Source organism: Diadema setosum, chromosome 8 (genome assembly GCF_964275005.1).
Source record: "Diadema setosum chromosome 8, eeDiaSeto1, whole genome shotgun sequence".
Classification (NCBI taxonomy): Eukaryota; Metazoa; Echinodermata; class Echinoidea; order Diadematoida; family Diadematidae; genus Diadema; species Diadema setosum.
This window is the reverse complement of record NC_092692.1, coordinates 6,852,394-6,876,980: the sequence shown is the minus strand read 5'-3', so window position 1 is coordinate 6,876,980 and position 24,587 is coordinate 6,852,394. Positions and strand designations below refer to the sequence as shown.

The following is a 24,587-nucleotide window of genomic DNA, read 5'->3' as shown; positions in this document are numbered from 1 at the left end:
TTTCCTATCAAAGTCCAATTACTACTCTCATGATCACATTTGCTTCATCAAAAACATGAGCAATTGATTTCAAATAGTGGGCATAATGGGAGAGGTGGGGAAATAGCATTTCTTTGAAAAAAAAAAAAAGAAGGAATAAAAGATGGAAAAAAAAAGATATCACCTCCCTCGCGTGTGCTCATGATCATGACAGCTCTGTGATGCAGTCTGGTAGGTGACTGGGCTCAGCGTCCACCCCCGGTATGCGGCATCCGATGAGGTACTTCTGGATGGCAGCGAGGTGCGTCCACGCCCCCAGCACAACGAAGAGGTGCCAGATGGCATGGGCACATGGAATGACACCGTCGCACTTGAAGAAGAGGACGCCAAAGATGTAGAGGGCCCCGCCCAGGGCAAGTTCATATGTACCATTTTTCAGGGGCTGTAGAATAAGAAATGGAGGACTGCATGAACATACAATTTTTATGACAATATGTGACCCACTACAACAAAAGGATCTTAAAGTCGCTGACGGGTGAGCCGAGAAAATCGAGTTTGAAGTCAGATCATCAAAATCTGTCAAAGCGTTCGGATTTCTGATTTTGACATAATTTTGTAGTCTAATGTATCTTCTATCATCTGACGAAATTTCGAAGCTAAATGATCAACGGAAAGGCAAGAAAATAGCGTTTTTCTAGGCCATGATTTCCCGACTTTCAACGGAACAGAAACGTGTCCGAAGATTTGGATTTAGCACCGCAGCTAGACTCCGCCCCTAACAACGAGGGAGTGATCTCATTGGTCAGTGCGTGGCATCATGGTTACTGATTGGTCGTGCGTAGACCAATGGCGCTCAGCTTGATTGAACATCGCGGAGGTTGCTAGGAGCATACCTTCTTTTGTCAAACGGTGAAAACTGTCTTGCTTCCCCTTGATCATGATAGCGTCGGAAGGAAAACTTTGAAGGCGATTTTCTCGAAACGCTGATTTCCTAAACCACTCGACATGCGCTAATAAAATCTTGGATATCTCAGCAACTGAGTACTTTCATGAGTCATGTTATATATGACATTAAAATGAAAGAGTAAGGGAATAATGTTATGTCATTTTCAGAAAATTGTGCTCCCCCGACTTTCGGATCCTTTTGTTGCAGCGGGTCACATATCATCTCAATAGCTCCCTTGTATTCCCTTGACAATATTAGCCCCCAAACTCCCTTGCATTCCCAAGGACGATATTAGCCCAGTAACTCCCTTGCATTCCACAATATGTAAACAAACCTTGAATGAGAACAAGTAGTGCTAAACCTACAAGGCTACACAACATTAATTTTTTGCTTGTGTGTCTCTTCACATCATTTCAATTGAGGCTTTCATACTGTCGGGTCACATGCACAGATCTTCTCATCATAAAACTAGGAACTTGCTAGGTTTACCACCCATCATTGGCATAAGTTACATTCAGATGGTAATCCTTAACTTCAAGTTAAGCTATCTTCAAGTTAACTTCATCACACATCCACACATCCACACATCCACACATCCACACATGAAGCTTATCATTGATGACAAGCTTAACTTATGAGCTTATCCTTAAAGTTAGCTTAACTCAAACTTAAGGGTCACTGTCTGAATGTAACTAATGAAACAGAGGTGGATGTTGCACAAAAGAGTGCCTCTGGCATCATTCATCCAGAAGTATCCACGAAATGTGTAACTAGGGGGCAGATTTTGTGCACAAAGGAACTTTACACATCACCACTGCATGGGGTTGTGATCTTACCGATTCCATGACTACCAAGGCAGGAGCTGTGCCGAGGATAACATAAAATATGGTTTCCAGTCTCTTATATCTAGATAGGAGATGGGAGCAGGGGAGGGTAGAGAGCAACACAAAGAAAATTAATTATTACTACAGTGACTTTGACAGGGATGGCCATATTGTGAAGATTATGAAGTCTGTTGAATGCAGATTTGTCACTTATACATACAGCAACAAACATTGCTTCTCAAACCTAATCATCTTTTATATTATTGTATACACCATATATTTCACGAATATAAATTTTCGCAAATCGGGAATGCACGACGATTTCGCAAGTGGTTAAATTCGGGATCGCGGAGTCCTGTACTGAATGGAGAATGTACACGCATACGTCTCATCCACATCGTTATCAGAGTCAATATTTTCGTGTGTCTTTAATTCTGCGAATAGCACCTGACTCGCGAAATTCGCAAAAAATAAAAACCTCGTGAAATATTTGGCGTAACAGTATATCAAACAATGGAGAGACTTTTAGGGGATTATGGTTCTATCAGCACCAATACAAATGTGATACAAGATGAAACAAGGACACAATATAATGATGCTTCACTTAGTTTGACATAAGAGTACACTGTTAACACACCACATATTTTGCATTTTCACTTTTACAAAAGTTAGCAAGTCAACTGATAATTGTAAAATTAACAACTCACAAAAATATCAACTCCTATTAAAGAACTGTGACACGCAATTCCTCTAAGGGTGAAACTTGCTAGCTCTTCTCTTGAATAAGGAAATACTAGTACTTATTTTTCCCTTCCATTGTTGTGGCTCTTGCTTTCAAATTCAACCACGCACTAGGTTTTCTTTCAAGTCTTAGTTTGCAAACTACATAGTCAGAAATGAATAGTGTGGCTGTGTAATTTTATGCACTACCACATGAGTAAACTGGATACCAAACTAATGTGGAACTATGCATACTTACTTCTCATAAAAACAGTAGGAGTAGATGATGCCAAGCGTTGCAAGGAACCACATGCACCAACGTAGATGTGAGCCGAAGAATCCCACATCACACAGAGTCAGCCTTTTTCGAAAAAAGAAAGAAAGATGCAAAGTGAATGTAAAGGGGTGGAGAACTGCTGAAGGAAAGGCACCCTAGGGTATGCATAAACAGAAAAATTATCTAGTACTAAACATTAGCATCTCTTTGAGGGGAATCCAGAAGTTGTGGGCTTAATCTAGTAGTGCATAAATCAATATATGGGCAGAAAAACACACAGTCAAATGAACTGACTGGGTGGTATCACAAGTGGCATCTGATGTATAGTACACTCCCATTATAGTGAACAGTTATAACGAAATCCCAGTAGCAACAAAGTAAAAATTCAGCCCCCAACATCATCCACTCTGTATCTTTTACTGTTTATCTTGGTTATAACGAAATTTGTTTGATCATAACGAAATCCAATATAAAGAAAGAAAAACTGCCAGTCTCGAGGACTTTCTTATAACAGGAGTCTGTACCAGGAAAGAAAGGCATTGATTGTCATTGATTTAGTCTCTCAGTTCATTCTCTCTACCATGTACCTTCTTCTCTGCCAAAAGATACAATGTATGCTTATAAAACACCTGGAAGTAAGCACTAACCAGCCGTCAAGTAAGCAATAGCCATGTTATCATGCAGTACACATATAGCCTTGACGCTAAGATAACCTTGATGCCATGATAGCCTTAACTTGTCGAGGACGGGCTGATTTTGCTATAACACACATTTCCCATAGACACTTGCCCGAGTATACTCAGTATACTCAGGACTCCTCCTCAACTGGTTAAGATTATCTCAGATCAGGTTCACATGCCAATTTTAACTTCATTGCTCTATCGCTCACTTGTGGTTATTCTTGCATTCTCGCTGCTATGGACTGCATGTGAAAAGGGTTATATAATGAGAAAGACTTATAGTAGAAAGAGATGTTGATGATGAGATCTCACCAGGGAGTGTAGGAAGCAGCAATGAAGAGATAGATAATGGCTCTGTCACTGATGTGGAGGTAAAACCTCAAGGTTCTGTAGGAGTGAAATGGAAAGCGAACATTATCTGATGTTGAGATTGCAGAGATTTGTGAGAAATTCCATAATGATCACAGGAAGTACAGTGCAGTGATAACTGGGGTACTGCTTCATTTTCTTTCACATCACACATCGCTCATTTAGCTTTACCAGAGTGTTCTTCTCTCTATCTATGACTCTACTAAAAGTACATCAAGGGGGTTTTGTTCCAATAAACTTCCTAATTAGGAAACTGAGAGCAATTTTGATATGTCCTTGGTGTGCTAGGCAAACAAAGGAAAATATCATCTAAGTCTGATGACAACACTTCAATTTATCAGATTCAAACAGACTGCAAAATTCAGTTATCATCCGCAAAACAGTCAAGTTTTATTCAAACTTTGACAGAACAAACCACTGAAAAACTGTTGCGATGTACTCTACATTGTATCAAATTATATACAGTTTCTTCAAGTGTAAATTACTGATGGCCACTTCTTGTTAACTTATTATTAGCAATTTATGCATGTATTTATTTATTCATCTATTTATTTATTTATTTATTTATCTATTTATCTATTCATTTATTTATTCAGTCAATCAGTCAGTCATTTATTATCTTATGTATTCATCTATTAATTTATTCATTGAATTATTGACTCATTCATTTACTTATCTATTTGTCTCTTCATTTACGTATCTATCTATGTTTTTTTTGGCTGAGGGCATTGAACGTGGCAAAGCACAGGTAAGTGGAGGTTCTGAACTCACCTTGCATGACCTGACCAGGAGACAAGATGAAACACAGTGGAGACGCTGAAGAGCAGGAAGAGGGCCAGTCCAAAGGTCTTGGCGCTGATTTCCTGGGGCATGTTGATGGCCTCCTGGACCAGCTCTCGTGTGGCATAGATGCAAGGAACAATACACATCTATCCAGTTTGTCAGGGAAAGAAAGAACAGGAAAACAAAATGCTGTTAATCTAAGGAAGAAAAAAGTTTGTAACTTGTATTTTTCAACAAGCAGATATCGAAACCATTGATGAAAAATTCCAGAGTAACACTGAGTGAAAATAGGGTTCCATGAAACCAATACTTATTAAAATCTACTACATAGTTTGATCATTGTTTTTCTTTCTTTGAGGTAATGCTTTCAGCTTTTGAATTTTTTCTTTGAACATCTTGGGTATACCAATAGGCTATGCATGGTTAGAAAAGATGTTGCAAATTTCTTTGTTTTATTACTGATTAGTCTCTACTACTGTTTAGATAAAGATTTGTCTTGCTTACTCTCTCTCTCTCTCTCTCTCTCACCCTCGCATCCACATGCTCTCACATTGCACAAGGATATTATAGTTCGTTTGTCTTCAATGATTTATGTTTATACAATTTATACAATTTAACAATTTATACAATTTATTCATACTTATACAATCCATTCTATTTCTTGAGCAAAATTGTGAAGTGAATGTTTCTATTAAGAAACTGTATGATGATATCACAATAGAGCAATAATAAGCACAGAAGAAAGAGTAATCCACAGAATGATGTGCAAATGAAGCTTACAACTGCATAGGGGTAGTGCACTTTTTAGTTAATAGAAACTCACTCCATGCGTTAGGCAATTTGCCATGTGTTCTATGTTTGTTGGGACATAAGCTTCATTGGGCTTGGCTGGGTTGTTCTTCCACCTGTTTCAAGAAAGGCAGACGGAAAGAGAACATAAAATAAAAGAACATATGTCAAGAAAAAGTATGTGAATTCAGTGGATACATACTAGTATCACAAGTAATTACCTGGTACGATACACACCACTGAAGACCACATATGCACAATGCCATCCAAAATTCAACCGCCTGCTACATGTAGAAACCTATGCTTTTGCGCACGGTGGAACCTTGGCATGGGAGGTCGAACCCTAGCGCGGGTGCCATAAACTTACTGCTAATTGCTAAAATTTACATTAACCAGACCTTGCTTATTTGCCTTGCATTCTGCTGAGCTGAGTTACAAATTTTAGATTCACACACACAGCACAGCACTACATCTCACCAGGGATGTCATCACTTGCAAAAGATACCTAGAAAGTAGAATGTCGAGTGGTACGCTACAAAGAATAACTTTGGGCATACTCGTGAAATAGGCCCCACCACTGCGTGTCGGTACTAATACTACAGCAGCTCGCCTGTTTATACTTGTGAATTCAGCCCCTCCGTGTGGCATTCATCGGTGGATAAGCATGGCGGTGGGGCTTTCACTCGTGAATGCGGCCCCACCAAACGGCGTTTACGCGAGATTGATACAGCGGTGGGGCCGATTTCCACAGCATAGCATCTTTCGTCCCCCCTTTCTCCCGTTTTTTGCTTTGGTCTTCATTTTTTCATTCTCTGAATGACTCCCTAATGTCCCTTGACTAATTTAACAGCCAATTTAACCATAAACATGAAAAATACAAGTTACAATAAACCCTACCTAACCAATTCCCTCGGGCCTAAACCCTAACCTAACCTTGCTTGCTAATGATAATGCACGGGTGCACGCGCACTGCGGTGGGGCCTATTTCACGATTTTCCCTCACTTTGGACGACGACGACAGCATTATTTCGTTTAATAGGTCTGAACTTTCTGACTCTGAATCTAGAGAAGTGGAACCCCGATCTCCAGCACGGTTCGTTTAGCGGCTCTACCTTTAGTTTACAATACCTAACGCAAATAGCTACGGGTGGGACTTACATACAACACTTCCTTGAGATCTGCACTAACAACAAGCTCCAACCAGTATACAGTACACATGATCACAGTTTTTGTTGGTAAGTTTGATTACCTTATTTGACCCCAACACATGGCATTCACTTTTGGTCACAATTTGACCCCAGATATATGTGGTTTCAGCTCAAATCCGCTGCAGACAGCGTCTCCACATCCGGTTCACCCCCGGCGAATTGTAAACGATAACAAAATCGATCGATTGTACTCGCACTTATGAATATCGATTGAAACTTTTACAAAAGCTAGCTAGCGGTACATAGATTATTGTAGGTAAGCAAAAAGTAAACAAACAATGCTCTATGCTCTATAAAGAGAGTTGAAAGTGTGAACATGCGAGGTGAGGTGGCTTGGGTAAACAAAAAAAATAATAAAATAAGCGACATAAGCTGACGTGTCTTGGTAAACATAACAGGGGAGGAGGAGGAGGAGGGACCCGGGAGAAGGAGATGTCTGAAAATGTGGAGAAGGATATATAGTGAATCTAGAACTTAGGTTCGGGAATAAAAATCTTTGTATCGTCGGTAGCTCATATGGCAATAGAAATTTATTCATTGGAAACCAAGATGTGCTTTTGATTCTTTGCTGGAAAACATTCATTTCTGAACATAATGATTTAGTTTTCCCTGGGAGATATGTTAATTTGTTGAATGTATTTTGGAGACGCACTTGAAATAAAAATGGAAAGTTTTAAAAAAGATTCCCATCTGGACATCTGATGATGAATACTAGAACAGTTCTGCAGTGGATTCGAACAGGGATTTATCAGAGCAAAGTGGCGTCTTAATAGAACTCTCTGGTGTAGATTCTTTAATGGCTCCCTGAGCCATGCACGTGAGCGTTTGTATTTGCTCAGTGTAAAACGGCAATTATTAAAAAAACAAATGATGTCGGTAACAAGATTGCAGTAATACATGTAGCAATATGTAAATTATAGCCAAAATAAAAGCAATCATAGTGATAACCATATTTGAAATTCATCGGATAAGGGTGAATTTGATAAAATTGTTATTGAGTGTGAGCCTATGAGCCTGTTACGTGTCTAGTTGTATACATGTAGGTAATAGCATCTGGGATCTCTAAGAATTCCTGCATTCTATTTCTTATTCGAATACATTATAAGTCCCACACAATTGAAGAGGTATTGTCATTGTACTCTACAGTGATCATTGTCATCAATGGTCATGAGAGAGAGGAAACAGAAGCTTTTTAAGACGTCATGTTATTACCATAACAAGTCTTGAACTTGAAGAGGATTTGGTACTTTACTCCTGAATATTAAATAGCGCCCTCTTCAAACTCTTGCAGTGCAATGATGATGCCGCAGGATCGAGATCACTCGATGCTTGATATATTTTTTTTTATTCCTTACAACGATGACGACCGCACCGCCATTTTTTTTTTTAAGATAAAGCTAAGTTCTTTTTGTTCCAATCGTTCCTATTTAGTCTTATTTATAAGAAATTATGGGTGAAATGTTAGCATAATAATAACGATATGATGACTTCGTCCACAGACTGATAATTTAACCAATGAAAAAAAGATCGTAATAGATTATTGTTGTGATGACGACGAAAATGCTGGTAATAATCATGATATTTGTAATGATTGGAACAATAATGATGATAATAATAAAAAAGATAATAATAATAATGATAATAATCATAATTCTTGCATTCGAGGGATAATGATAAATATAACGAATGATAGATATAAATACAATGTAAGAATAAATATGATAACAAAATAATACAAATAAAACAATGAATAATAATAATGATGACAATGATAATAATGACAATAATAAAGAGGATAATATATTCACGTCATAGTGATATGATAACAATATCAATAATAATTATAATGAGAATCTTATGTCATTATCATCACATCACACTACTGTTATCATCGTCATAATCACTATTGCCATTATCATGCACTATATCATGACTTTTCTTCTTGTTGTTGAACATATTGTGTAGCCGTTTATACGAGGCGTCAGCTGGAAAGCAGCTGTCAGTTGTCAGAATATCCGTCAATGATATCATAGCACTTTACCCCCTTTTTTAAGACAATGATTTAGTTTCGAGGGACCCTTGTCAAAATAATTATTCTCTCTACCACCTGGTTTCCAAAAGTTCGTTCTCTTCGTTACATCCGTGAGCCTCTAACACTGACCTGCTTCGTCATAAATTACTGGCTTACATTAGCACTATAATCGATTTTATTTCCTTCTATTCCATATAAATATTCTAATTTAGAATTAAGAATAGAGGCCCCATCAACTTCACTGCCATAAAACATTTGTAATCAGACGTGAAATGTCACAATTTAATTATCTGTGTATTAATTAAAGATGAAATTCAAATAAGTTCATTATGGTCAGTTCCTCTTGACCTAGTTCTCTCCCCCACTTTCTCTCTCCCTTTATCTCTTCTCTCTCCCCATCCCTCTCTCTCTCTGTTTCTTATTTTCTTCTCGTCTCTAGCCCTTCTCATTCTCTATCTCTTTTTATCTCAAGAAATGAATAATTGTCAACGATTACCGAATGTAAAGACGACATAAAAAAATTGAGGCCAGTGTCTTTTCATCAGTCTACATTAAGCTTTATATCGAATGACTAATGATACAAAGCTTAAAAGTAAAGAATGAAAGGGTAAAAACTACAATGTCAATACATTGATTGTTTTACATGCATCTAGAGTGCTTGTCTTTTTTTTTTCGTATCAACATTCGATTTTTTTTTTCTCCACTCGACCGGTTGAATATCCAATATTACACCAGTTGGAGTGTTGTTTTTTGTTTGTTTGATATTTTTTTGTTATTGTCGTTGTTGTGACTGTCGTCTTTGTTGTTGTTTTTATTCTCTCATGACCTCACGTACTCTGTGGGATACTTTGTGAAACGAGGAAATGTTCTCGTGCATTTTAATTTCGCGAATGTCGCGAGAATCAAGATTCACGAAATCAAAATGCAGGTGAAAGTTCTTGTCTATACGCACTGAATGTTAAAGAAAACTCGCGAAAATTTCATGCCGCCAAAAAGGCCGTCGGCTCCAATTCGCGAAAATTATCCTCATGCCGCGAAAATATCGTGTTTTACAGCATAGGTGCGAGAAGGTACATGACGGTTGTGATCCGTGCAAGTTAATACTGACAATAAATCTGCAAAGAGGTTGTCAATAACATGTCAGTATTAATTTCATGACAATTATTTTATTGTCTATAATCAGCAGATTTACTAACCGTGCCCGCTCCTCACAGTTATGCAACAAAATGTGGGACAGTCACTGGTAGGTGTAAAAGGACACAGAAAAAAAAAATGAGATCTTGTACACGGCATAGTAATGGATCCGAAGGTTTAGTGGGTCTCAGTATTATAAAACTGCATATCAAAATAATGAAATGATTTCCACTGCAGCATCGTTAAGAATACATTGCGAATCATAGCTGCCTCAAACGTAAGGAAAGAGGAATGAAACAACCTTCACAATTTATGTCATGATACAAAATTATCACTGTGTCATTTCTTCCATCAACATGATAATATATGTTTATCTTGTTGATATGTGGCAACAATTCGAACAAAATGGCATTACAAAAAAAAAAAAAAAAAAATCTTATTGCACCTCCAGAAAGATGGCGCAAAGAGAGTAAGCTTTTGTCCTCAACTGGCGGCAAGGAAGAGAACAGCAGACATTACCAAGGCTCTGAACGGGAAGTGATGGAGCGCCCTCTATTGATAAGAGGGCAATGAGTTCAACGATATTTTTTTTATTTATTTTATTTTATTTTATTTTTTAGTTTTTTTCTAATCATTATTAGTTTTCTTTTTTACATTCAAGATGAAAACTCGAGACCGCATCTCTATATCCAGAGCTTATAGTTGTATATGTTAACGGTTGACTACGGTATTCTCTTTTTAACCCTCAAACAAGAGCCAGTACACTGACAAGGAAATGTAACGATACCCACTCTCCTTTTTGTCTCTTTCTCTACTCCTTATATTTCTTCTTTTATTTCTTATTTAGAACAAAATTGAAAGGGGTGAAAATCATTCTTTCATGTCAATTTGCAAAACATTTTGATGACTATAATGTTACGTCCATTCCTTTTCTGGCCCGTTTTTATCGTGGATTTGCGGAAAGAACATCATTTTGGTCAAGCTGTTAAAAAACACGCACATTTCTAATTTGCTTGAAGAATTTACGGGAATTTAATCATGGCACACGGTGTATGTTTTAAAAATTAATCACTTATTTCACACTTGAAATCTTTCTAAATGTTGCTTTTAAAGAACAAATGACTTTATGCATGTTGTCATAAATCAAACAACATTAATATAAAGGGACTGTTCAACTAGAGACGAAAACGTTTCACAGTGACTTGGGAGTTATATATAAAACATCAAGATAGCCCCCTGATATCACATCTGACGTTACAAACTGATTGTCACGTATGTTTAAACTATACTAAGTCGATGATTATGCAGGGAGGTGTGCTACTGGATCTGATGTCGACATGATTAAATAGCATTTCTTTGAGAGATAAATCATGATTATGGTGATTATACTAAACATGTGAAGAGTTTGATCGCAAAACGAGCTAACTCCATGTATAAGTTGAAATATTTGTGATTAGAATTGCTAAAACACAAAGTAAATCATAGGAAAATACAGAATATTTTTAATCATAACTTTTAGAACATTCCTTGTTATGTCGCAAGTAGGGTAATATTGCTGGAAAGATTTAAGTTTGCTCTATTTGATGATGGACTTACTTTGAAAATATGTTTAAAAATTGCACGTAGCTCACTTTGTAGTAAAATATTCATAGATCATCGTGTTGCTCAATTCGTATTCTGCACCCTTCCTTTGACAGATTTTACACAACATTATATCCATAATGTAGTAGTGTAATGGGATAAGAATGGCAAAATCATTTCATCTGATGGACATGTATAACATTCCGAGTTCAATAGCACAATTAAGCACAGAAATGCTTCGTACATGACTATGCACTATTTTCTGTGTGGTTAGTGAATGCAACACTGGAATTAAGAACAAAAAGACATAAAAGATAACTACTAGTAATGCATATTGATGGATTATTGTAGCACGCGTTACTGGTGTCACGTACAAGAGCTTTCAGATGTAATTTTCTTCCCTCAAACAAAAATGGGGATAATTATTTTGATGTGATCAGTGCTTCCTGGAGCGTTCTGACTTTGTCTTTATTGTAGGATCTTCGACAAAAATTAACCTGGTTATGTCGTGTGTGAGCGTGTTTGTGTGTATTAATGGTGAGTTTTAGATCTGCGACGCGAACGCTAAGACAACGCAACCCTCCGGGTTGGACGATGGAGAAAGTTATCTGGCGCATAGTCATTTTTGGCTTTTAGCGTCGTCTTAACGTTTGCGTCGCAATCTGAAGCTCCCTTCGTGTGCGCATGTATTGTGCGACGACAGACGTTATGCAAGAAAATGTAAGAAGACTTTGGGAGGGCAGTTTATATGGGATGATTAGGGCCTAATGACAATCGTTCGTGACAAGATCATCTGTCGCTCTCGAGCGCTCTCGAACCGGAAGATGAATAATCTCTTCCCTTGTAGCCTAATTGAATTATGGGACGGGTTCGTGACAAGGTGTGAACGAGCCTGTCGATAGTGACAATTGATGATGTCGACCGAAAAGGAAGAAGCAAAAAGCAGAAGAAAAAGAAGAAGAAGAAGAAGAAGAAGAAGAAGAAGAAGAAGAAGAAGAAGAAGAAGAAGAAAACAGAACTCATCACAACAGACGTTAGCGGAACAGGGACTCGTGAGCTCCAGCCAATAAAAAGAGCAAACATATGGATTGTTTGCTGAAATCAAAGAAATGTGACATCGGGCAATAAATCCCTTCCTGCTAAAACTTGATCGAGAACGGTCGAGATAAAGGAAATTATATCGATCGGTCTATATGATTGGCCCCTTATTCTAAACAATAAGGAGAGGTCTGAAATCCCATGACTTTAAAACTTCGTCTTTAAACTGTCATTAAACGTATGCAACAAAGCAGCTGTAATTCTCAGTAGAAACTTTTTTTTTTTTTGAGCGAGCTTTTCCTTCGAATTTTCTGTTGTTGCTGCAGACAAACAACAAAATAAAGCTCCACAGTTTCATTAAGTTTATGTATGATGATGAACAAATTAGATATAACCTGTTAAGCTATTAGAATAAAGCTGTAGAATGGAAGAAATATGTAGATAGATAGACAGATTGATATTATGTGTAGAAAGGTAGATGGATGGATTGATTGATAGGGAGATAGACAAAGCGGAAGACACCCCCCCCCCCCCCCCCCCCGCCCCGGCCGGCCGATAGGCAGTTGCACAAGCGCAAGTCAATACGAGGTTGACAAAAGAAATAGTATACATACATACATACAAAACATTCTCTAATGTGAATAGATTATTCATGTCAAATACAATACACATTCATAGCACAGATGACACTCAGATAAAATTAATGACAATTGTAACTTTTGATGGTTTGAACTACATTTGTTTAACCCACATAATCACAACACACAACAAGATATGATCACTGCCTCACGGACAGCGAAGGCTTGAGGTGGGGTGATGAGGGAAAGGGATGGATTTGAAAGGGGTGGGACAAGGGTGCTAAAGTGATGACACTCTTGAACATGTCACAGGTGTTATGCTGTCATCCGAAGAGTGTCTACATTCACGTCTGGCGCAGCTAAAAGTGTGTTAGCCCACCGTGCCATATTATGCATATAAGTTGCAAAAATATTCGAGGGGCTATAGCGGCGCGGCGTCCAGCGGACAGGCCCGTGAAGTCCCCGGCAGGCAACAGGCGCCTTCCTGGCGGTGACTTCTGATGATTCCTCCGAGCTGAAAATTAGAAAGCCCTTATCTCTGATAAAGATCGACATTACGATACAGCTAATTAACGACAAGCTAAATATGCCATATTATGTAGGGGAAATATGCAACGGTTGACATGATTATATGAAATAGAGACCTACAGTAAAAAAAATGTGGTTTTTTTGTGTATATGAGTGGAATGTATACCTCCTGTTGAAAGTTATTAATGAAAACGTTGGACTCAAACCAAGAGATCTACCGAAATAATACATGAGCAAATGTAGCGACACTTCTGATGTTACGTTCTCTGCAAGGGTGGGGACCTCAAGGGATAGCCATAGAAAGGCACGGTCATGTGACAGTGAGTGTTACGTGCACATTATTGTGGCTGCGGAGATAATTATTGTATTTTCACCTGTATACAAATTTATTTTTACGTTGATCCATATTTGATGCTGTGGTATCATGACAAGATATCATCACGACTCGCACGTTTGGCAAACGAAAAGCAAGATCCGTATATTAGCGAATTTAGGCCTACCCAAGTTTCCAAAATAAGAATACATTGTATATATATGTTATATTATATATGTATATATATATATATATATATATATATATATATATATATACATACATATATATATATACATATATATATATATATATATATATATATATATATATATATATATATATATGTTTTTTACATATGATTACAAAGGCATGTGATGAAAAGCGGGAGGAAAAAAATCTCCCAGTACAAATGGATTGCATGATATTCACGGTTTTTAATGCTAGCAATTATTGCCTATTACTGAAAGTAATGCTGAAATGACCCTAATAATTTGATATCTACTGTACAAATACTATTAAGTAAATTATTTGAATTGTAAAATTAAGTCGCTTTCAAGATATCATTTTTTTTCTTTGTTGACATGATTGGACATGGCATTGTACGATGCATGTATCTTTTCATTTTTGAAGCGCCATCAGCACTGAAAGGTGGACCTGTGCACTATACAAGTAGCCACTATATATTATCATTATTTTTTATACCCGAAAAGGTGATGCTGAAATTCTCAACTACAGTATCGATAAAGAACAAACAAACAAACAAACGAACAAACAAAAAACATACGGTTTACTTTTAGTGAGCCCCGAGGAGATATAGATGTGCATTGAACAATATTGTATTGTAACCTCTTTAATTGAGATGACGGCCACTGGGGTATGCGTACGCGCCTATTGCGGTTTTACGAACCTTCACTGAATTTTTCCATTATCGGTTGAATCCACAGAACTCTTAGTTCTGTGGTTGAATCCTTATGAAGGCTCTGAAAGAGCATCCATCTCGTAGCTGGCGCTCGCAATGGGTGCGATGTTGTACCCTTCAAGCACCCACAATGCGATCGCGATCGCGTTTTGTGCGTAAGCGAGTTAGCGAGTGGTGGACGTATTGGTGGTGCTGTGCGCCATAGCTATCTCTGGCTACATGTAATACTCAATACTCGCATAGTGCAATCGCGTCAATTTTACACAGTGTGAAATGTGTTAGGCCATATGCCTCATTCACTGCGTCAAGTTTGATGCCCATAAAATCACGCACATGACGAGGAGCAATGTCGTGGAATAACTTTACATGGATACTCGCAAGGAGCATGAAAGTCCTAATGGGTGGAAACTTATTCATTTAGCCGGGACTGGATCGCCAGAGATCGAAAAGAATGTGTTGATTTCAGCTGTTGATTCCTCGCGTTGAAACCTCCTCCTCCTCCACAAGTGAACACCCGCAAGACTGTACTACTACCAGTGGTGAAGCCAGTGGTAGCGTGCATTTCAGTCGCCGGGGCGTCGGCCGTTGTCACTTTTGGTGTGTGTAGGTACCTGTACACAAACTGTGTACTGGCTCACCGGTCATCCTGGCCCTCCTGTCTATGAGTAACCGACGGTCCCAGATAGTCACCATGGGTTTCCCAGATCGAGGAGAGGAAAACCTGATGCGGCAAACGTCGCGATGCAAGAACTTCCAGCCCAACATGTTCACCAAGACCAAGTGCCAAAACTGTTTCCGAACTCGGGAGGCACACGATCTCGGTGATGATGACGGCAGTAACGTAAGTCAATGTTATTAATTTAATGGACAAGGGATCTTTCATTTCTTAGTTTAAACATGTCATAGGCTCCTATAAACTGTAGGAATAAAATAGGTGTAGTCAACATGTTGTACAAATACATGTCACTTGCAACAGTTGCCCTGCTGGCTTCAGAGCATCTAATGTCCTTTAACTCCTTATTTTGTGTACCTCGGTACTATAGATCTAATTATAAATTTTACTGTTTGCTAATCATCAAGAAAAGAAAAAAGAAAATAAATAAAAGCTGGTTGATATTTGAGAATTCATAATTATGCTAAGCTAATGTGTGATAATTGAGCATGAGGTGATGTGATAATGTTTTGAGACGTAGCTAGACACTTTCATAACCTGTTACTAGGGGCAACATCACTTTGCGTTCTGCTCACTAACGGAGAATAGAAAGGAAATATGACACCGCTGATCATAGAAACTGATATCAAATTTGACAGGTAGATAAATGTCTTGGCAATTGGTAACTATACACAGCCCAGTCGCTGTACATGGTACGTCGCGACAGGGCTGTACGAGCGCGACCACCAACCACTAGGAGAGCGACGTAATCGTATCACGATAGCTTCGACTTTTGATACTTACGATCATTTTTGTCACCTCAAACTCATCAAGTATACTCTTCAATATTTACTCTACATCTGATGCTATCAGTATTCAAATGTACGTAATGAAACTTACCGAAATTGATCATCATATCCAGCATGTCCACACCGTACACAATCTTTCAATCTTTGTAGTTGTGTTGAGGTTCCTCACTTCGAGGCTGCATGCCGTGCTCGTCAGACGCTGTTTTCGCATAGCGTAACAGTGTCTGGTCGGGCTAGGCAATTGGGTACTTTACATCCTGATTAAATGCTCTTGATTTTAGCACTTTAGTATGTCCTGGTTCAAGCTCCTTTAAAGCCAACATCTCGTTTAATTGTATCTGTCTGCCTGTACAGGCCATGAGTTTAATTAAATGCTATAGATCTAGAAATTATGTTTATTGTCGCTGGGGCGACAAGACCTCGTACCTGCAAAATGTCAAATGTTCAGGAGAGCCAAAAACATGGCGGCCAAAGCACTAAAGCAAATGGGAAAGTCTTTCCTTTGACATGCTGTGGTGGCTTTATTTTTGGAGTGAGACAGTTTGGATTTGGACAGGACATCACTTAACCCATTATTTGACCATTCATCCAAAAAAGTCATCTTCACCAAAATTTCAGATACAGGTCTTGTCACCCCAGCGACGTTAATATGCTATCATAATTATTACATCATTGCATATTTATTTGGCTTGCTGTTGTAGGCTACCTTTAAAAGTTGATTTGATACAATGTATGCTAAATTGTGTGTAGATGTATTAAAGTGTCATTATAGCTAGTACAGTAGTAGGTACCATTAGAAAGAAAAAAATGTATTGGTCATATGCTAATGCTGTATTCTGTGCATTGATTCCTTGAACTTTTTACATGAGCTCACAGAGAGAGAGAGAGAGAGAGAAAAGTGATTCTGAATGTGAGTGAAGCCTTTATTGCAGGTATCATGTTCTATAGGAAAATAAACAAACTGCCTAAAGGAGGATTTGTGAATTCCAGGTATGGGTTCAAGAATTTATGACAGAGGATCAAGTTTGTTCCATTATGAAAATCTCTGTTTTGCTTTGTTGAGGATACAGTACTTAGTTTAAAGGGATGGTACAGTATTGGTGGAGATGAGAATTGGGCTTTTAACTTTTTGCGAGATACCAAGAAAACACTTATGATATAGTACAGAGCATACCATTTTAAGAGGAATTCAAAGTTTATTTGATGAAAATCGGGTTTGGAATGACTGAAACATCCAAAAACAAAGTAAAACAAAGCAATCGTAATAAAGTGTGGTCCCACACTTTATTAGAATTGCTTGTTTTTGGATATATCAGCCATTTCAAAACCACTTTTCATCAAATAAACTTTGAATTCCTCATAGAATTACATGCTCTTTCATATTTCATAAGAGGTTTCTCATTATCTCACCAAAAAATGTTAAAAACCTGAAATTAGGTCTCAACCAAAACTATACGATCCCTTTAACTCCTGTGTTGTAACACATGTAATAATAATATCAGTATACCATGAAAATATAGTCATGCAATATATAGGCCCATGACAGGTCAGATTTCTTGATAAATATAACAAATGAGCTAAAAATTAATTCAGTATTGAAATGGAGGAAGCACTTCCTATGACATGTCCCTCCCCTCTCTCATTTTGCAGTACCACTCCACACTACCCTAGCCTCACATTTTGTAGCTTCTCATGCAGATGCATGTACTGGGTGTACAGTAGGATCTTGATTATCCGTCCATCGATTATCTGGATTCTTGTTATCCAGACGTTGACAGGCTGACATTTAAAAAAAAAAAAATGTTTTCATGTATTGTCAGTGCCAAATCTTACTCAAAACAAACACATGTTCAACCATTATTGTGTAAATATATGATGGGACATATTTCAATCATCGCAGCAAACTGTAATTGGTTGGACTATGATTTGAAGGTCACACATTTGCAATACCAATCTCTCAAGTATTAATTTGCCTCCCAATAAAAAAACAAACAAAAATAAACAAACAGAAACCCCCAACCTTCGAGTGGAATTCTTCCGTAAATGTATTCATTAATGATAGCTTTTCAATTGCTTGCTGTAATGTTTTGCACCTTTCTTGGAGTTTCTTGAATCACTAGAAGTCTGTGGTATTGGCTCAATAACCAATGACCAATAATCCCTAATTGAGTGATCAAAGAAGAAAGACAGGTGTACGAACTGAAGTGGCAAGCCTCATGCAGGATGACGGAGATTAGAAATGTTGCCACATTACATGCTGTTAACTTTATGAGCTATGACATATTGCATGTTTCACACCTGATCAAAAGCCAAAAATGGGCTCTTAAACAAAAGTACTTGTGTGACTCCACTCTAACTGCATTATGCTTGGCAAAAGAGTCTGTTTTGGTTTTGGAATATTCTGTTTGTATCATAGAGCAACGGTGCTCAGGCTCTTGGCACAAGAATGACTTGTTTGTCAAAGGCTATGGTAGGATCGTCCCCTTTGCCTGGTTAGCTTGATGTGTGCATGTGGAGCCAAGTGCCAATAGATGTACAGTACATGCAGCCTCCAATAAAAACCTAAATTTGTGCATGGAGTGTTTTTCTTTTCATCATTTTTGTGGCGAACTATTCACAAATTCAGGCCACACAGATCAGGTGCTAAATAATACTAAGCATTGTTATGGTTAAATTTAGAAGGAAATACCATTTTTTTCCAGAATACGTACTTTGTATATTTCTAACTAGTTTGGCATAATTTATAGTTTAAAACTATCCTCTGTGTACAGTATATCCCTCAACAGTTTTATGTAATGAGCCCATTAAAATGTGAAATGTCCTGGTATTGCAGGTGTGTGATTATGGTTAGGTTTTAGGCTAAAAGTGAATGCTGTTTATTCTCCTTATTGATCTCCTCTGTTAGTGCTTCATTTTACATGAGGTTTTACTTTTTGGAAGATAGTCCATGTTTAGTATCTGAATTGAGTTTGATTCTGATCTACATTGAAAGCTGGGATAAGTTCTTACATCAGATGTGTGACATGCGGTGTCTGATCTGTACCTTTTTATTGCCGCGGGGCCCCGCGAGACCCTGGAATCATCTTAAGTCTTCTCCCTGTCTCTTTTCCCTTTCCGACCCGCAACAAACTTTGTACCTCTCCTTTCCCTCCAGATCTCTCACTTGATGTCATAGGTTTTGTTTATTGTCACCGGGTATTGATCCTTTCTGTGGGACGTTCGGAGCACTGTCGCTTGACCTTGCTCTGAATAAAACACGAATGAGGTCATTAGAAGACAGCACTCCTCGCACTACCCACATTTATGTGTACAAGCAATGTATCAGAGCACTCCCCGCATGCTTCAACACATTACGTAAAGACCAGTCACTGTGTACACAACAATCCACAATGTGTGCGTGGGCCAACTGAATAAATCTTTGACTGTTTTGATTTCATCACAGTTATTGTTCTCTCTGTAACGGAAACTTCATTGAAAGTACAGTAGCATGCAGTTAATTTTTTTCCCCTGCTTGTTCAAAGGACCTACCCCGTGTACTACAGACAAGGTTTTTCATGATGCGAATATAAAACTTCGTGTGTACACTCATCATATGATCAACATGATATGCCTTTTGGTACTTCTATGCGTAGGTTGTGTGGATTTACCAACCCACTCTTTTTGTAAACAAACAAAACATTGCCCGATATGTATGGTTAAAGTGATATTAACTATTATGATGACACGAGTACTGAGTATAAAGATGACACTACGCATTAAAGAGATTGCCCAACAAGGTACTGAGTATACAAGTATCACAATGTACAGTTTGTACATGTAGGTTCTACACTACAACCTGTACAGTGTATGTGAGGCTATTTTAGCACGAGTCGTACAATACAATGAACATGTGTATGTGCAATGCAAGTAAACAATGTACATGTAGGCCTACATTATATTTACTCAAGTGTACCCTGTATGCACAAATGATTAGCCATGTTCTAAGAGCCTGCATACCACACCAATGAAACACACTGTGACCTGAGCACATTTTTTTTTTTTTTTTAATTTTGAATGTTTCATTTGACCTCTTGAGTGGAGACAGACACACAAATGTTACATACAAAGTGTACATCACTATGGACGTTGTACATAACATTGTACGCTTTTTATGTGTAGGCCTACACGCTAATGAAATTGACATAAAATATACCTGCAGTTACCATACATGTACACTGTACATTGTACATCCTGGATATTAAACAGCATTTGTGGTCACTTTATGATGTTTATAATGAGCATTTTTGTTTGTACTTCTGACTGTAATATGATTACCCTGTTTAACTTTCTTTCAGATTTTTTCTCATCTGAAGTTCCAAAGTGCAAAACCCATGTCTGCACACAGAGAACAACCCGAGAGTATACATACTACATGTGCATTGCGACCTTGGAATATAAAATTGCTTTTCCAAGAATCAGCTCTTAACGCATATTAAACCAGCTGCTGGGCAGTAAATCCAGTCAACTTTTCCCTCCTGAACAAAAGGCCCTATGCGGTACATACAATTGCAATACCTGGTATTACATGTTTAAATGTGCACATTGTACTGTACATTTTGAATGTGTGTGCACAGTATTTTAGCATCCAAGGCAGATGTTCTTTACAAATGTGTACATTTGTAGGTGATTGTCAACAGCTTCTTTTCCATCGTATGAAAGTTGTATGACTTTGTGTGTTTGTGTGTGTGTGTGTGTGTGTGTGTGTGTGTGCAGTCATTGTTGCAGCCTGCTCGAATGGTTGTACTTAATCCCACCTTGATGACAATGTGATACATGCTGTATACTGTACCCTTGATGACTCTGGGTGGTGCCCCATTCATTATGTTGTTGGAATCGGCCTTCAGTCACACTGTTGTGTCTACCGTGCCTCCATAATAGAGGCTCTTTTCAATTGAACAAAAATTATGTGTTCTACATTGTATGGCTTGCTTTTCTGGATGTCACATCCTATAGACTCCTCTGTAGTCATATAGGGAGGTGTTAAAGGTAGGGAATCCCATTTGCATGCCTTAAATGAAGAGTTGTATAAACACAGTGGTATGTTGAAGAGAGTATCATTTTAGAAACTCCCATAAAGTATTGAAAGTGGAAGGTAACATTTAGTACATTTTTATTGACCGTTAGATTTTGAATTGAATTCTTTTCGGGGCTCACCGTAAATTCCAGTACATTACTAGGCTACCTTTGCAGACCCATGCACTGCATGTGTGTCCATCATGTATATTTTGTGAATAAAGTTCATCAAAACTTACAAACATTTCTACATACATTCTTGCCACACACTCTATATGTTATTACATCAGCTCTTATACTTTTAGATTTGTGTTTATAGATAAAAAATACAGAAGACTGCTAGAAAAATGCTTAAGTGTGGCTGACACACAGAACTACTGAGTAGTTGAGTTTTGTGCATTATTCAAATTGTAGATAACTGTTGACTTCCAAATTTCTAAGCAGTGGCCTAAACAAGTCCCCTGAGGTTCGTATTTAATGTTTTGCTGCATTTTGGGAGTTCTGTAAAAGGTATCACCTACCTTTAAAGGAATTACATACAGTCGTACACTGTATCATTATGACATACAGTTTAAATTTATACCTCTTGTTGCAAAAGCTAGTATGACAACAACTTGAAGAACAAGAGCGTTGCATATAGTAGTTTCTGGTGAAATGTATTTGTTAAGATATCAGGTCCTACAACGTAGGCCTACAGTTGTACACTTGTACATTGTACATATCTAGTACTCACTGATAAAGCCTTGTTGAATTTTAATTCTGGCAATTCAAAAGCTGTTCATTCAAGTCTCTCTCTCTCTTTCCTTGCCTCAAGTTAAATCAGTTAACATTGATGAGCAATATGACTTCAAAGAGACACAATCCTTGTGCTGTTCAAATGACTACAATGTACATGCCCATCAATGTGTCAAGCAGGTTTTAAAGGACTATTTAAGTATAGGCCTATAGGCTTAGCATAGTCAAGTTCTTATGACTTTTGCAATACTCTGTCTGAAAAAAAGTCATTGAGAAAGTGTGGTACAAATGTAGAAGTATACAATTACCGGTATGTAACATGATGTTGACAGATTCCTGGTTATACAGCTGGTAGTATGGAGTGTGCTACAGCAATATTCATAGATGCCTATCTTTTTTTTCCAGTTATGATTGATCAATATCAGTATATCAGGGAGCTGAGCTTAATGGAAGCCCTTTCCCAGCCATATGGCAGAGTATTGATTCAGTTGTATGCCCTGATTACGGAACAGAATCACCATACAGCTCTACAAAATTTAAGTGACCCCCCTTCCTTGAGTGGTTGAACTCTTAACATCACGCATGCATAGGATGGTGTATACCAATGAAGTAGAGGTCAAAAGTGCAACCCTGGAAATGGTAGATAGCGTTCGCTTGCTCGCGCTATGAATAATGTGCTGCATTTTACATAGTATGTATGTGCACATGTAGTATACCAATATTGCGTTGATCGGAGTAATGTTTTGCTGCGAATATATTGTTAACACTTTTGTCGTGTTTGGCATGGACCCCGTGAGCTTTGTACAACCGTGGCGCTGCAAACATTGCTGTATTAAAGTGATGTGCACTAAGATCAGTTTCATGTATCCTAAAGTTTCTTTGCACTTAAAAATGGTATCATTACCTAGTATAATGTGTCTAGTTGCAGGTTGTTTCTACAGAATAGGTAGGGGAGTTTTCATCTGATGGTTACTGCCTATAGTCAATCCTCTGCATCTTTTTGTAGCAGGGTACATTTTATGTACATTGTGCACCATATCTTCTCAAATTGCTTTTTCTCATTTTCTGAAATGGTATCTTTCTTGTGGAATGGTAATTTTTGACAGCCAATACAAGTTTATGTAGGCCTACATGTAGTTCCTAATACCACAACTTGGCATTTTATATCAAATTGATCTTTACACTCTACTTGGTTTGGCGACTTAGTGTACTGTATAACATGTGTAGGTCTGTAATGAGTCCATTGCCCATATTGCAATCTTGCCGTAGAAAATGTATTTATGTTCTGATTAGATACTTTATAATAACAATGTGCTTTCTACCGTTGCACATAGCAGACTATAGTAATTCCACTTGTTGGTTTTGTCTTTTACAGTGTACAATGTAGGTAGACAAATGGGCCCCTGGGTAGGTTCCTACTTAATAAGTTTCTGTTGTGCCACGACAATGAGCAGCATTGTTTATAAAATATTTGTGGTAGCCTTTATCCTTGTTTGATGTTAAAGGAGCCATTTCACTTTCCATGTGTGCTCATCATTCAGTAGTCAGCATTGCAAAGTAAACCAAACCTGAGGAGGATGCATGTTGTCAAAACTCTGGAAGTGTTATGATAGCCAGCATTGAAGCTTGGCAGGAATCGTCCAGGAAATGCCTGCCTTTCTACGACTTCCTGGACTGGCGTTATGGCTGCCTCTGAGATCCGTCCGACTTTAAAGGTGCAGTATTGGCCTGGGCGAAATCCACCTTCCTCCCATTTCCATTCCCTTTCTTCTAAAGTGTTTATAGGTAGTAATATGCAGATAATGATTCAATGCTGTAACCTTGAGCCGCAAGGATAGCTTACTGTGTTGCAAGTTCTACATTACCGTACATAAGACAATGTTAAAGTAAGGAAGGAATTTTGCAGAGGAACTGTAGTAGGGAGGAGATTCAACTTTGAGTAGTACCAGTGTGCAGAGTGATAGTACTACTGCGTTAATGCTCTCACCGAGTACATGGAAGTAAGCTCCAAAAGTCCTTCGTTTCATACGAAGTCTCTTTCTGTTTGTGTTGTAGTTCTTGCTTTTATTGTGAGTTTTTTGCCTACACTTTACATATAGAAGCCTTCAGAGTTCTAAATAAGTTCATTGGTGCAGTTGAGATGTGGATTTGTGCTCTATACCATCAGTTGTGTATAAAGCCCTCTACAGTCTGATCTGTTGTATAACTACACCTTGCAAACACAGGAAAATCAAGCAAGTTATTTCAAATTTAAAATCCCCTTTTTGCACCCCTTGGTTTCTTTCCATCAAAGTACAGTGTGGATCTAGGGCTCTTTGCTTTGGGCATTACATTGTATATTAGGCTGGTGTACAGCCAGTGACAGTAAAATATGAGGCTTAATACAGTGTACAGCTTGTATGTATGTGCCATAGTGATATCTTTTTGTTTAGTGTATTCGAATATATATTGTAGGCCCTCGTACAACTATATGTGATCCTATGATCAAAATCTTTTTCAGGAATGTACAGATCTTAATGTTGGGCTGTGTGAATGATATGATATGTGTCATCCTCTTTACGTCATACAAACAGAATTACTGAATGTAGAGAGTTTAATTTAAAATGAGATGAATCACAATGTGCATTTTTATTGAATT

General features: G+C 38.0%; 2 protein-coding genes across 2 annotated transcripts in view; one reads left to right on the top strand and one right to left on the bottom strand.

Annotated features, from left to right (window-relative positions):
• Nucleotides 1-184: 184 nt before the first annotated feature.
• LOC140231768 (monocyte to macrophage differentiation factor-like) lies at nt 185-6,740 on the bottom strand. The gene is made up of 7 exons (XM_072311920.1): nt 6,617-6,740; nt 5,402-5,483; nt 4,567-4,724; nt 3,739-3,813; nt 2,729-2,830; nt 1,762-1,831; nt 185-421 (listed from the first exon to the last, which is right to left on the bottom strand). Exons 1-7 carry the CDS (start codon nt 6,634-6,636, stop codon nt 185-187), a joined length of 744 nt encoding a protein of 247 aa, XP_072168021.1. The 5' UTR covers nt 6,637-6,740.
• Nucleotides 6,741-14,998: 8,258 nt separating this feature from the next.
• The window catches only part of LOC140231622 (uncharacterized), a 155,962-nt gene continuing 146,373 nt past the window's right edge, over nt 14,999-24,587 (top strand). Inside the window, exon 1 of the mRNA XM_072311772.1 lies at nt 14,999-15,542. Coding sequence (XP_072167873.1) covers nt 15,363-15,542 — 180 coding nt within the window. The 5' untranslated portion in view covers nt 14,999-15,362. The remainder of the gene's footprint in view (nt 15,543-24,587) is intronic.

What these genes read in the sequence shown, in the direction of transcription:
- LOC140231768 (XM_072311920.1), bottom strand. Translation starts at nt 6,636, where the DNA reads ATGTGTTGGGGTCAAATAAG. An exon ending in GCTGCTTCCTACACTCCCTG is followed by an intron (nt 2,831 to 3,738) that starts GTGAGATCTCAT and finishes TTTTCGAAAAAG; the next exon opens with GCTGACTCTGTGTGATGTGG. An exon ending in CCTTGGTAGTCATGGAATCG is followed by an intron (nt 422 to 1,761) that starts GTAAGATCACAA and finishes CTTATTCTACAG; the next exon opens with CCCCTGAAAAATGGTACATA.